At 57.6% G+C, this 14,523-nt stretch overlaps 2 protein-coding genes across 2 annotated transcripts; both read left to right on the plus strand.

The window, feature by feature from the left end:
• Positions 1-5,886: 5,886 nt before the first annotated feature.
• Positions 5,887-7,757, plus strand: HOXB6 (homeobox B6; the record flags this gene model as incomplete). Its single annotated transcript, XM_080827243.1, has 2 exons — positions 5,887-6,462; positions 7,498-7,757. Exons 1-2 carry the CDS (start codon positions 6,048-6,050, stop codon positions 7,755-7,757), a joined length of 675 nt encoding a protein of 224 aa, XP_080683369.1. The 5' UTR covers positions 5,887-6,047.
• A 2,658-nt stretch (positions 7,758-10,415) lies between these two features.
• HOXB5 (homeobox B5) lies at positions 10,416-12,900 on the plus strand (the record flags this gene model as incomplete). Its single annotated transcript, XM_080827311.1, has 2 exons — positions 10,416-10,977; positions 11,662-12,900. 2 exons carry the CDS (start codon positions 10,416-10,418, stop codon positions 11,907-11,909), a joined length of 810 nt encoding a protein of 269 aa, XP_080683437.1. The 3' UTR covers positions 11,910-12,900.
• Between the last annotated feature and the right edge of the window lie 1,623 nt (positions 12,901-14,523).

The raw sequence follows: 14,523 nt of genomic DNA on the forward strand, positions 1-14,523 counted from the left end.
GAGAGGAGGCTCAAGTGAGGAGGCTGCGAAAGAGAGGATGGGGTGTCTGGGCTGCAGGGCTCCCCAGAAGCCGGTTACTACGACCTCTGTGGGTGTGCGCCCCCTCCCCCTCCCTCCCTCCCTCCCTTGTTCCGGCCTCCCCCAGTTGTCCCCCGCGCAGTTCTCTTGCCCAGCGTGGGTATCGGCGGTTTCCCGGCGGCACTGGCACAAGGGGCGGTGGCGCTGAGGGACGTCCTGGTCTCTGGAGGGCCTGGAGTCTCCGCAGAGGCCCGAGAGGGCGAGGAGGCGGCGGCTGGAAGGACAAGAGAGAGAACAATTCATAGAGAAATGCTCATTATCTCCCTTCGGAGACGTTTCTGAAATTAAAGGGCTATGGGTGGAGGCACCCAAACGGAGGGAGACCCCCCTCCCCCCAGAAAGCCAGCCCGAGAATGCCCAGGTCTCTCGCCACTCCCGCAGGAGGGAGCCTCGCTCTGCAGGGAGACAGTTTTGTGGTTTTGTAATGCGGTAGGTTACAGCGTGTTGGTTTCTGTGCAATATTTATTCTATTACTTGTGTTTTATTGGTATGGGCGTGTGGATTTCGGTGGAGAAAATTGCCATGTGTGTGTCTGGAGTGGAAACATTTCAAACTTTCCTGGAACCAAACGTGTTGATTGTGGAGAAGCTGTTGAGCGTGTTGTGGTGTTTTAAGCTTGTAAAAAAAAAAAGAGAGAGAGAGAGAGAGACGGGGGAGAGAAGAAGAAAATAGAAAGAGAACCCAGTTAGGGAACCTGATGGTGTCCGGACCGGAGAGCTGTCTGGCTCTAAGCTCGGACAACTAGATAGTCCTGTCCCTCAGGCGCCTGATTTCATTCTCCAGCCAGGCCTCCTGGGGGTGAGGAGGGAGGAGAAAAACTGCTGGGCGGGAGACTGAAATTCCTAAAGTAGCTGGGGGGGGGTGGAAGAAGGGGAAAGAACCTAAAAACCAAGAGAGGGGGCTTCTGGGGAAGCTGCCAGCGGAGAGATAAGCGGCTTTGGGCATAGAAGGCGGGAGAGACTGTGATTCACTTTGGTTTGCACAAATAGGTGATTGCTTTTCTTTTTTTGAAGACCAAATGCAGAGCGTTCAGCCTCGGGCCTCCGGTTGCCCAGGGATTGCAGGGGATGGGGGTGGGTAGGGGGAATATTGGCGCTCTCAAGCCTGGTCTGGGAAGAGAGGGGTGCAGGCCACTTGTGGCGCGGGAAGGGGGCCCCTGGAGGTGCAGGTAGATACCCAGGAAGCAGGCCCGGCCTGGGTGCCTGCGGGGACCCCTGGGCTGCGCTGCGAGAGAAGTTCTCGGCCAGCACCCACGGCACTCGGGGCCTATTCTCAAAGGAAAAATTCCCCAAACCCATCCAGACTAAAGGTCTTTTTCTCCTGTAGTCTTGGCGGGGTATAAATCATCCCTTAGACAGTTTGCTCTGACCGAAATTATGCGGTTTGCTGCCATCTACCGTCCGTTCGGAGACATGCGGCTTCGGCGCCGCGAGCCGGGCGACACCTCCTGAACCGTACCCGACGCCTGGAGCCCCCGCTGCTCAGGTTCGGCGGGTTTCGGGGGGCACGTCGGCCCAGATTGTCGCTTTCCGCTGGATCTTGGTACCCGCCCGTCCGCGTGTGGATTAGGGAACAAGTGTGCCCTCGCCCGCCCCATCCCAGCTCTAAACCCAGCAGCTGGCTGGGAAAGCGGCTCTTTCTAGGTCATATTTAAAAAGGACTAATACTGCATCCCGCGGGCAGGGGGCCCTGAACCCAAGGGTCGGGGGATCAGAGTCGCGAGCCCTCACCCGCCTGCCCCTCCAAGGCTCAAGAGGGGATCATCCGGGCCGCTCGGGAGATGCGAGGCCAAGGCTGTTCAAGGTTTATTTGGTTTTCTTTTCGGCCAAGGGAGGGGGCCAGCGGGGGAGGCGCCGGCCCCCGCAGTTCCACTCGGCTGTCAAAAGACAAACCCGGGTCTGTGTTCTCCCCGGTTGGCTGGTGGGTCTTGCCAGTTGCTTGGCCGGTGAGTCCGTGGTGAAGGAATTGAGACGAAATTTTCTGGAAACTGTTGGTGTCTGCAAGTGAGTGTGGGTCCCCTCCCCCATTCTCGATCGTTTCAAGCGAAATCGACACAAATATGCTTTGGGGAAAAAAACTGGGCGTGGGAGTGGGGATCAATCATTAAGGAACTAAACCATTGTGATTTCCGATCCTGCCAGACCCCTCACACCCGCTTAACCCGATCGCTTTCCCAGAAGGGGGTGGCGAGGGCCCGGGTATGCGCCTCTGCTGCTGCGTTTGAATATTGGCCCCTGTCTCACGGGTTACTGATTAGCTCCGGCTTTCAAGCCACAGGAGGAAGCTCTGGCTGCTCCTTTCAAGGTGCTGTGGCCCCAGTTCCTGGGCGGGGGCTCCAGGAAATTGCCTGCGGTGCCAGGCAGGCCGAGGTGTTACTAGGGTCTGGCCCGGAGCTGGAGGAGATGCCGAGGTCAAGGGGGCCGGGTGGTGCTGGGGGGCAAACCCCGCGGCTGCGGTCCCCGCGTCTATGGCGCCTCCAGAGCCTGGACTACAGGAGCTGCTCTTTCAGCTTTCTGGCAGCAAGAGTGACTTTCCGAGGCCAGAAGGCCCCGCCCAGTGCGGAGGCCCCCAGGGAGCCGCTGGAAAGTCTTGGGTGCTTCTTTCTTGTGGGCAGCGGGAAGAACAGGTAGGGAGGGAAGGCGCTGGTACTTCGGGTCTTAGGTACTGGGTGGACCTGGTTAGGGAGAAGGGGGAGGGAGCCACCGCCAATCCCCCCCCCCCAACCAAGATCAGAGAGGAAGATGTTCATTTGCATAATGGAAATTAGGTCTTTGTACCGCGCCTTGGTCCTGCCAATTTTAAGGCAATATCCCATGTAAACCGCTCCCAAAGGTTGAGAACTCCCCCTGGGAACATTTATGTTCCCCAGATTCAGAGAATCACACAGTCTAGAGGAAGAATTGGGTTGAGATGTCTTAATTTGCTCCACCCCAGCCCAAGCTGGGAGCGGGTTGGGCAAGATGCTCACAACCCGGTGACCTGAAGGTTGGGGGGGGGGGCTGTGTAGCTGAGAGGAAGTGGGAAGCCTGGACAGTGTCTCAATCCCCTCTCTCTTCCATACCCATCAAGGCAAAACACCTCCCTGAGGTTACCAGTACAGGAGAATTTTGCTCGCGAGCTGAACACAACTTGGATATTTCCCTGGGAGATGAAAATGCGTGCACGTCCACAGGAGCTCAGATTCACAGCACAGAAAATCCCCATGATAAATTCTGCCTGTGGGGTTTCTGTGCAGTCCTTCTGTTGTGTGTTTCAGACTTGGTACGCATTTATATCCACCTTTCTACATACACACTTCCTCAGCGAGGCTGGGAGAGACACCCCAGACTGGCAGACAGCTGTGCCTGCTGGGTATTTACATATTCCCCCGTGGAGACAGACAGACAGACCGTGGTGGACCGAACCACAGACAAATTCGTAGAGATCTGGCTCCAGAAACCAGGCGGCCTCTGGCCGGGCCCTGCCCGTCGTCTGCTCTTTCTCCCAAACAAACGGATCAGACGAATAAACGCTCATAAATACCTCTGGGCTTAGATAAGAGCGATGAGGCGCTATTTCCTTTCATGCTGGACTCCAGGCGCCCAGGCCCTGCCTTTGCGGCTCCATCTCACGACAAGCAACCTGCGGAGGTGAAGTTAATTTGGGGCTGTGACTCTAAGAATAAGGCAGTTATTTTTGTGCTTCTATCACAGGGAAGTCTCCCTCCCTTATGGCATCCTACTTAGTCCAGACTCTGCAGCAAAGCCCACACTGTCCAGTTCTAGGAGGGGATACTGTGGCCAGGGAGGAGGCAGGACAGAGGTGGTTCAAGGCCCAGCCCCAGTGGCAGGACTGAGGTAGGTTGCATACCGGCACTCTCCTGACCTTGCTCCCCCAGACCAAATGCTCCCCAATTGCAGCTAGACTGGGGCAGTAAAGATTCTTCATCATTAGGAGGCTCCAGTTTTCTTAAATCTTGACAACCACCCCACCTCCCCAGAGTTTGGCTAGGAAGTTGTTGGTGGGACATGTAGGCATTGCCACTCAGCCATGAAGTAGTATAGCCTAGAAGTTGTCCTGAGTTCAGGGAGCCTTGTAGGCCACTTTGCAACCAACTACGTCCCTGCCCTTGGTCACCACCTCGGCCCTCTACCACTTTCCCTAGTGTGTTGTACCATCTGCTGTGGACAAATCTGGCCCACAAAAAGGAGCCCAAAGAATAAGGCAGAAGAGAGTCAGCCTGGCCCCTTTATCATCCGATTTTTGTCACACATCCTGGCTCATTCCAGAACCCAGGTCTGAAGGTTAAGGTTATCACCCTTTACTGTCTGGCCTCCACGTGCATAGTTAGAATGTTGAACACACATTGTGCTTCAGTCTTCCAGCCTGGCTTCGGTGCTCATTTTCCTTAGATGAGAGGAGAGAGAGAGAGAGAGAGAGAGAAATGAACGGAGATGAGCACTCTTTCTCACACCCAAGCTTGTGCAGCAGCAGAGCTGGTGATCCAAATGTGAGACATGGGAGGGACTGGAGAGATGCTGAGAGACAGACAGAAGGGTGGTGAGCATCTGGAGAGGGGATTCGGGCTGATAGTTGTAAGCTGCCTGCTGGGTCCCCAGGAGGATCTGGACACCTCTCCCTCCTTAGAAAACTAAACCCAAACCACGTTTTGGGAAAGAATTGATTTTAAAAAGAACTGCCGGCTTCTGGAGGGACCTGGAAAAGGAGCAAGGGCCCCTCTCTTTCCGGGTTGTCTTGGATTGCCTCAAATATCAGGAGGGTTTAAGGACCCGGAATTGGAGGAGGAACAATTTCTTCCCTGTGCTCAGACGTACTGAGACATCTTTGATTCCTCACACTCTGTAGCCCAGGATGTTATAATAATTTGGGGTGGGGGGTAGAGGGTGGGGATTTGCAGTCAGGACAGGGATCAGACAACCTAGGTGGGGGATGCCCCTCACTCCTCTTCTCCCTATCCCTCAATCGAAGTGAACTCTAGTCCCTTTCCCTAGTGTCCCTTCCCGTGCCAAGAGCAAGCAGCACTTGCCCGAAACAAGCAGGATGTCTTGGGCAGCAGAGGCAGCAGCAGCAGCCTTCCAAGAAGCTCCTAGACTAGGCTAACCTGGCCGGAGCCAGAGGGACAAGCTTGGGCTCGGACCCTTCTCCCATTTCGCAGCCTTCTGGGTCCTCTGGGCAGCAGGCTCTGGCCCGCCCTTCAGACCAGAAGAGCTCAGGAGAAACAGGGATAATAAACCCAGGCTTGGAGGAGGCAGGGTAGACCTGAGAAATAGGAAAAACCAGTTTTCAAAACCTGGGGAGGGGAGTGTTTCTTCTTCTTTGCCTCTCCTTCTGAAAACGATGCTAAAGAGCGAACTCTTCTCCTCTTCTACCGACACAAAACCCTAGAAACAAACCTTTTCTTTTAGTTGTCTCCTCACCACTGGGAGGACATTTACGCACCCTTCCCTTGAGGGAAGGGGCTCGAGCAACGCAGGGGTTAACTTTTCTGAAAACACAATTAACTTTTTCCTATCCTACGTGGGGAGGGGAGGGATATATTTATTTAATCACTGGGGGATGGGGTGGTCTCCATCCAAATGCTCCCTCCTCCCTGAAAGGCACAGACGCCTCTTTCGCAGATCTACGTAGGTGAAACAGGACGCGTTGTGTTGTCGGGGGGGAGAGAGAGCAAGAGAAAGGAGAAGGAGAAGGAGGGAAAAAAAAAAAAAGAGGTTGATAGGTTTGTGCTCGGGTCCCTCGCGCGGGCTGCGCTCCTCCTGGGTGCTATTTGACAATTCCTGCCTCTGCCATTGGTCAGTGTTGGATCAGATGGTTGTATTTCCTTCTGGCCCTCACTGGCACCTCGCCATCCCCCCTCAGCTAAAACCCAATCTCAGATATACTACTAATAGGCGCGGCGCTCGGACTATAAAACACAACAAATCATAAACCCGGCGGAGCAGCAGCGGCCGAGCGCGCCTCCCCTCCCAATGAGTTCCTATTTCGTGAACTCCACCTTCCCCGTCACTCTGGCCAGCGGGCAGGAGTCCTTCCTGGGCCAGCTACCGCTCTACTCGTCCGGCTATGCGGACCCGCTGAGGCACTACCCCGCGCCCTACGGGCCCGGGCCCGGCCAGGACAAGGGCTTTGCGGCTTCCTCCTACTACCCGCCCGCCGGCGGCGGCTACGGCCGAGCGGCGCCCTGCGACTACGGGCCGGCGCCGGCCTTCTACCGCGAGAAGGAGTCGGCCTGCGCGCTCTCGGGCGCCGAAGAGCCGCCCCGGTTCCACCCCGAGCCGCGGAAGTCCGACTGTGCGCAGGACAAGAGCGTGTTCGGCGAGGCGGAGGAGCAGAAGTGCTCCACCCCGGTCTACCCGTGGATGCAGCGGATGAATTCGTGCAACAGTGAGTGAGCCCTCCCGCGGCCGCCCCGACCCCCGCGGGCCCCCTCCCCGGGGCAGAAAGAGCGCCCCCCTCCATTCCCCGGGGTGCCGGGTGGGCCTCTCAGTTAGGAGCTAAGGGAAGACTGGGCGCCCGCCCGAGGTGTCCCGCTCTGTCCTCTCGCCGTCAGGAGTTACAAAGTTTGCAAAGTCCCAGCTACACTGGGAGCCAGGGGGAGCGAGTGGGCTCTCCCGGAGCGCCGCGCCAGAGCCCGATTCCGGGGCAGGGGAGGGGGCAGGGGCCGCAGCCACTGGCGTGGCTTTCCACCCCCACCCCCCCGCGCCCCCAGGCCCGGTCGGGTCCCCCACCCGAAGACGGTTCCATTAAGAACGGAGTGCGTCATGGGAAGGGGGGGCGGCGTGACGCTGGCGAGGGAGAGTTGAGCCCGTCCCGGACTGTGTTTCCCTGGGGGTTCGGGGCTGGGGAAAGAGGAGGCACCAGGAAAGGGGTGGTAGAGGAAGGAGGGAGGCAGAAGGGGAAGAAAGGGAGAGGCAGCTGGCCGAGGGGGAGAGAGGGGGAAGCAGGCGCCTGGGTCTCAGGTTGGATTATTTGTCGGCCTTAAGTCCCAAATTGATGTCCATTAGCAGGACACGAAAGTGAGGAGCCGTTAATGCCGACTCTGGATCGATCCACGTCATTACGGATTAAGGGCCGGAATCTATCACGGGGTGGTGGGGGAGCCAAATAGATGGAAAGAAAAGATAAGGCCAGGAAGAGACACACCTGGCCAGTGCTTCCCCAGCCCCTCCCCCTAGGCTCAGGTGGGATTTTAAACTCCCCTCCCATCCCCTACCAAGAGTCTAGACCGGAGGCACAGGCCTGGGAGACCCGGAGGGAATCTGGAGGGGGCGCTGGAGGAGTGAGGATGGGGGGCGGGCAGGGAACTCGAAGAGTGGAGGGCATCCCGGGACAGGCTAGAGTCCCTGTTTGAGGGTCGAGTGGGGGAGGGGTTCTGGCCCTGGTGACCCCAGGCCTCAGCATCTTCTCTCTGCGTAACAGGTTCCTCCTTTGGGCCCAGTGGCCGGCGCGGCCGCCAGACCTACACGCGCTACCAGACCCTGGAGCTGGAGAAGGAGTTTCACTACAATCGCTACCTGACACGGCGGCGGCGCATCGAGATCGCGCACGCCCTGTGCCTGACTGAGAGGCAGATCAAGATCTGGTTCCAGAACCGGCGCATGAAGTGGAAAAAGGAGAGCAAACTGCTCAGTGCGTCTCAGCTCAGTGCCGAGGAGGAGGAAGAGAAGCCAGCCGAGTGAAGGCGCTGGAAAGGGAGGGGGGACGCGAAGGGAGCGGCCTGTGGGGAGCCGAGGGCATCGGAGAGCCCCGAGAAGGCTCTGCGGGCGGGGAGCCCGGGGGACCTGCTCTCTAGCACCTGTCAGGCGGGGCCCAGCGCTCTCCTGGATGCCCCCGCCCGCAGAGCTCTCACTGGGTGCTGGGAGGCCTTGCCGCCTGAGCCCACCCAGCACCCCGGAGCACCCCCTCCATCCCTGCGGACCCGCTTCAGCCCCATCATGCTCCCCTGTGGGAACTGAGGACCAGACTCACTTGATGTTTCCTGGAAGCAGAGCAAAATGCTCTTGTCCGTGTCGCGTCTCATTTCGTCCATGTTCCCTGTGCACGGTTCAATGGTAGATTCGCAGACCCCTCAGCGGGGGGGCCTCGAAGACTCCCTGACCCCAGACCTCTGTCCCACCCCCTCCCTAAAGCCACTGGAAGGAGCACATACTACCTAGAAGTAAGAAGAGGAGCCTCAGAAGAAAACAAAGTTCTATTTTATTAATTTTCTATGTGTTGTGTTTGTAGTCTTGTCTTAGCTCTGGACGTGAAATACTTCGGTAATAATATTAATATTATTAATAATGATGATGATAATAATAATAATAAAGATGTAAAAACTCGCCGCTCAGTCACCTCTGCTCCTCCCCTGCCACTCCCCCACCCTGGAGGCCACCCTGGCGTCCCAGAGCCGGAAACTCCGCAGCAAAGGCAGGAGCCCTGGTCAGCCCCAGCGGGCCCGACACGACTCGGAAGTTACAGTTGAGATAAAGGCTGGGGCGGTCCCGCCCGGGCCTTGGGCTCCCAACAGCCTCTCCTGGTGCAGACCTGGGGGACGGAGCAGGGCCGTTTCCCTCTTATTCTCTAAGCTTTTCCTCGTTTGTCTGTGGCACGAGGGACACCGCCAAGGCCCGAGCCCGGAGCCCCTGCAGAGACAGCCAGGCGGGTGTCCCCCGCAGCCGCGCCTTTCTGTCCTCCAGCTCTTGAGGCCCGCAGCCTTTGGCCTGCCCACATGGCCTGATCTCCGCCGGCCTTGGCCCTCGGCTCCCGGCCTCTGGCTCCGGAGACTCCATCGGGGCCACCGGGTGTCTCTCTGCCCGCGGCCGAAGGCTCCAGGCGCCCCTTCCCCCCTCAAGCAGGGGCTCATCGACAAGTAGGGGAATTCGAAGTGGCCGGCAGGCACAGGGCGGAGGGTACGACTTTCCCCGGCTCCTTGGAGACCTGAGAGCAGGAGGCCAGGTGGTGGGGCGTTTTGGTCTCATCCCCTCAACCAAAAACCGACCCACCCCCACCCTCACCCAGGCGGCAAGCTGCAGACACTGTTTTCCTTTCTTCCTCCTCCCTCTCTCTCCCTTTTTTTTATTTTTAAAGAAAATAGCCGCCCGGCAGAAGGAGCCCAGCTGCGGCGGTCTGTGGCCGCCCAGCGCGCTCAGCAAGGCGCCGCTGGTCCTTGGAAGCCCTTTACAGGGAAGATGTGGGCCACCGGGCAAATCGTGAAACTACCCAGACGTCAGTAAGGGGCCTTGAGGGGGGCCTCCCTATGTAATAGCGGGTATCTGGGGACGAGGGGAAAGCGTCTTGCCTTGATCCCCCATTCTCAGAGCCCTGAACCCCAGCCACGGATTCGGTCGCCACCATTTACCCCCTGCCACTAGGCCGCTTCGCCCCAGCCCTGCACATCCTCTGGGGTCCCTATCCTGCTTTGCCATTCTCCGGGCCTGGGCTGAGGAGGAGGAGGAAGCCAGGAAGAGGATGCCAAACTTCTGAGGGGCACAGAAGTGAAAGCTTCTCCGTGGAACCCTCGGCCCAGCCCTGCCAGCTCCGTCTGGTCGCTATGCGTGGGCCACTGCAAACCCTGCAAACCCCGGCAGGAAGCAGGCCAGGCGGAGCTCACGGGGAAACGCGATGCAATAATTGTTTTTCACACACATCTTCCAGCCCTCCCCCGCACCATTTCCGCCCCCAGCTCGGAGACTTGCAAAGCCCAAGTGAGGGAAAAGTGACTTAATTTTTGATCATCTCATCCAGAGTGAAAATAATAATAATGATGACAATAACAACAATAATAATAATGACAGGGAGAGGGGCACAGATAGTTTAAGCCCACTCCGAAGAAAGTGGGTGAAGGCTCAAGTGGGTCCCTCCTCTTAAAGATTCAATTCTGCGGGTGAGCCCAGGCCGGGTTTCTTTCTCTCCCGGCGGCTGCCGGGAGCCAGCTGGGAGGCAGCCGTCTCCGCCATGGCAGTCTGCGGCCCGCGCTCCCGCCGATCGCCGGGAGGTGGCGCGCTCTGCTCAGAGGCCGCCGCCAACCTTCTCCCTGTTTCTCCCCCTTCTCCGTTTTTCCCCCTCTCTCCGAGGCTCGCATTGAATCGGCCCTAACGATTCTCGGATCGTCATTATTTGTAACCATAGAGCATGAATTACCTCTTGAGGTCATCAGCGAGAATTTACGACTGGTCAACAAAAGCACGTGATTCCCTAACGCCCCCCCATCCCCCTTCCAACCCCCCCATATTTGGCCGCATACATAGCAAAACGAAGTACAGTGCATCGCTATAATTCATTAATACATCATAAATCGTGAAGCACAGGGTTATAACGACCACGATCCACAAATCAAGCCCTCCAAAATCACCCAAATGAGCTCGTACTTTGTAAACTCCTTCTCGGGGCGTTATCCAAATGGCCCGGACTATCAGTTGCTAAATTATGGCAGTGGCAGCTCTCTGAGCGGCTCTTACAGGGATCCCGCTGCCATGCACACCGGCTCTTACGGCTACAATTACAATGGGATGGACCTCAGCGTCAACCGCTCCTCGGCCTCCTCCAGCCACTTTGGGGCGGTGGGCGAGAGCTCGCGCGCCTTCCCCGCGCCCGCCCAGGAGCCCCGCTTCAGGCAAGCGGCGTCGAGCTGCTCCCTGTCCTCGCCCGAGTCCCTGCCCTGCACCAACGGCGACAGCCACGGCGCAAAGCCCTCTGCTTCGTCCCCCTCCGACCAGGCGGCCCCGGCCAGCTCCAGCGCCAATTTCACCGAAATAGACGAGGCCAGCGCGTCCTCGGAGCCTGAGGAAGCGGCGAGCCAGCTAAGCAGCCCGAGCCTAGCTCGGGCACAGCCAGAGCCCATGGCCACCTCCACAGCCGCGCCCGAGGGGCAGACTCCGCAGATATTCCCCTGGATGAGGAAGCTTCACATCAGCCATGGTAATTCTCGCTTTCGCTCCCTTTTTTTGTCTCCTCGGCTTTCCTTCTCTGCGTTTGGGGAGGTGGGGGGGGGGAGAAGAGCTTGGCTTCTCCTCAAATAAAGATTTATTTTATTTTTTTTTTCCCAGAGGGGGAGAAGTCTCTGAGAGGGTCCTCACAGCTCGGGGGATAGAGCCAAAGAAGGTCTAGGTCTTTAGCTGGGGAGGAGTATTTTTAATCATTTGTCTCCAGCTTCGGCTAAGGTTTTATTCGACCAGCTGTACTAGCTATAGGATGAAGGATGGGGTTTTATGTAACGTGGGGAAGGGTCCTGCTTACCCCCGAAATTTTGAGGCTGCTGCTAGCAAAGAAGGGGCGAGCAGTAAAACGAGCTTTCCAGGGCAAAAGTGCAGCCGCTCTCCTCCCTCCCGGGGCTAGCGGCCGCCTGAGCCCAGCGAAGGGTGAGGCACGGGGAGGGAGCAAGAGACAAAGCCGGGCGCATTGACTGCCGGCAGAAGTGGGGGCTGCAGGAAGAGGGGGTGTAGGAGCGAGCTCGGATGCGGGTGTCTGGAGTGGGGAGGATTGGAGCTGCGGTGAGCTGGGTGCCGGGGACGCCTGGGTCCTGCTCCACGCCCCTCTCCCATCCAGTGCCCCCTCCCTTAACCGGAATAACGTTGCCTCGCCGCTCTACTCTGTCTGCTCCAGATATGACGGGGCCGGACGGGAAAAGGGCCCGGACCGCGTACACCCGCTACCAGACCCTAGAGCTGGAGAAGGAGTTCCACTTCAATCGCTACCTGACGCGGCGGCGGCGCATCGAGATCGCCCACGCGCTCTGCCTGTCCGAGCGCCAGATCAAGATCTGGTTCCAGAACCGGCGCATGAAGTGGAAGAAAGACAACAAACTGAAAAGTATGAGCCTGGCTACAGCCGGCAGCGCCTTCCAGCCCTGAGCCCGCCTGGAGGAGCCCTGGGTGGCCCAAGAGCCCTTGCCGCCCCCTAGCCCGGGCCCCTCCGAGCCTCCCTGCGCTGCCACTGCCCGCTGGGGACCGGTTCCCACGAGCCTGCCTCGCCCCGGCCTTGTGTTACGATTTTTCGTTTGGTCTTAGGTCTTCCTGTGGCTCCCTCTCTCCTGGACTGGTTTAATCTTGTTATTATTGTTAATAATAATGATAATGATTATTTTCCCTCCCTGCTCCCCACATCCCTCCACTCACCCCAAATCCGCCAGTGTTTCTGAATGTTCGTGTCTGTGGTTGCACTCCTTCCCCCAGGAAAGAAAGAAACTCGCATGTTTAATGTGAACTTTCCCCTCCCCATCTGTGTTCTTCTAACTTATTTATAAAAGGATGGTCGCTGTATTTTGAGTTTCAGCTGGAAACTTCTCTAAGGGGCAGCCCCTGAGGTGGGGTAGTGCCGCATCCCGGGGGCCCAGCTGAGCCGGCCTTGGAGATGGAGTCCAAGACTGTCTCTTTCTACCCTCCTCCTCCTCCCTCCCCACGCACCAGGCCCAAGTCTCCCAGTGACTTGGTCCGAGGGTGGGAAGGGGGCCAGGAGGACCCAAGGGGTGATCTTGAGAAGAGGGAAGGTAAACCGTGAGAGTTAGGTTCCTGCCGCCTGGGTAGGCCCCACAAGGCCTGGCCTGGGAGTGGACGGAAACAAAAATAATACTCAGTGTAAAATGTCTTGTGTACTTCTCTGTGAATCCCTGGGTCTGGAGTAGAGGGCCCAAAGCTTGTAAATATGGGGATAGTCTGGGTCAGACCCATCCCCTCCGCGCCCCCCCCATTTCGCTTCCAAGACCATTTGTAGTGAGCGAGGGGATGCTGTGCTACGTGTGAAATCTGTCTTTGCCTTTGCCGGGCCTGTCTTCAGTGATTCGCTTTTGGTATTTGTTTGTAGCTTTCCTTGAAGTCAAATAAATGTTTCCCCTATTCCACCGCCCTTCCACTTGTCTTTTCTCTGGGGGCCTGTCTCTCCCATCACTGGGCACACCCTAGACCACTCTTGACAGATCTGGGGTGTAGGGAAGGGAAAGCAGGCTGTTCCCCAGCAGCCCCTCTCAGCCACCTACATCCCTCTCTTGGGAAGCCCGTGCTTGGGCCAGGGGATTGGCTTTCATGTCTGGGGGAATTGAGAGGCCCAGAAATCCCACGTGGGGCTGGGGCAAGGGAAAGGGTGAGCTGGACTCCACCCCGGCCTTCCACCAGTCAGCCAGAAAAGCCTCTGGAAACCTCTTCCGGGAAAGTAATGTGGGCCTAAGTCCTGAGCAGGAGGCTCCTGGCCTTTTGGGAGTGGTACAGGCCTGCCCAGCCCCTCTGCCCCCTGGCCCAAATCCCAAATCAGCCCTGCCACCCACTAAGACCAAAAAAGAAAGAAAAGAAAAGAAAAAAAAGAAGAAGAAGAAGAAGAAGAAATCAGCTCAATTTCAAAGGTTTCCTCTCAACCTCAGTTTTCTCTGTAGTTATCAAGGGCTCCCTCTCTCCAGGGGCCCAACTGACCTTCCCTCTTGGTAAGGAGTTGGGGTCCCTCCTGGAAGACCCCTGGTTCCCCTGCCAGCCCGGAGAGGCCCAGGGTTAGGGCCCAGTCCTTCTCCATCCAAGTCCGCCTTCACCCTGAGTGCAAGAGTCAAGTCTGGACACTTACCCGGTCAATCCCTTCCAGCTTGGCCCAACTTCTTACAGGACTTGGGGGGAGGGGGAGCTGGTGAGGAGGCAGCCAAGGGTCGTAGAGGCTCTACTGGGCCCTCCTTCCCCCTCACCCCTTGACTTTGTCCCCCTTTGTCCATAGCAAACTATCCCAAAAGTCGCTATGACATTTAGATGTCAAATGGATAGGGGTTTTATCTCGAAGTTAGATCGTAAAAATCGCCGAGAAGTCAGACAGATACCCCTCACTGGCTCGAGAAAGTCACGTGAGGTCCATAAAGTTAGTTTTATGGTTTTGGGGAGTTGACACCGCGCGGTATATTTCACATTCTCCAGAATGTTAAGTGACACTTTAACTGCTCGCCGTGGTGGGGAAGGGGGCAGAGGTAGGTGAGCGCTCTCCCAGCCCAGAAGGCGGTGGCGGCACTCCCGCGGTAAGTGGCTTCCAGCTTTCGCTTTCTCCCCCTGCAGTTTTGGGGCTTGGAACCCGGGGCAGGAAATCTCGCTTCCGGGCAGGGCTGTAGGAGAGCAAGTGGGGGACATTTAGTCTGCTTTTTGCACCAAGTTCTGACTGGCTGGGCGTCTGAAGTGGGGGCTCTCACTGCTGTAAGGCCTCAGCGGCTGGGGTGCCTGGTTTTTATTCACAGGCGTGTCTGAGTCTTTGTGGGGGAAAAGGGCTTGTGTGGGTTCCTTCCGTGTCCTCGGAAATTTAGGGGGCAAGAGGGAAGGGTGTGTACTCTTGAAAGGAGGGCCCCTTGTGGGGGGCCACTTCACTGCTGGGTGGCTTCAAACCGACATCTCCCCCCACCCCCAGGAAAGAAACTTTACAACGTTCATTTGTCAGGGGTGTATGGGGGCGCGCCGCTGGGCACTTTTATCTGGATACATCTGAGCTGAGAAAAAGCACCGGGAAGGCTAA

Source organism: Martes martes, assembly GCF_963455335.1.
Source record: "Martes martes genome assembly, chromosome: 16".
In the NCBI taxonomy this organism is placed as follows: Eukaryota; Metazoa; Chordata; class Mammalia; order Carnivora; family Mustelidae; genus Martes; species Martes martes.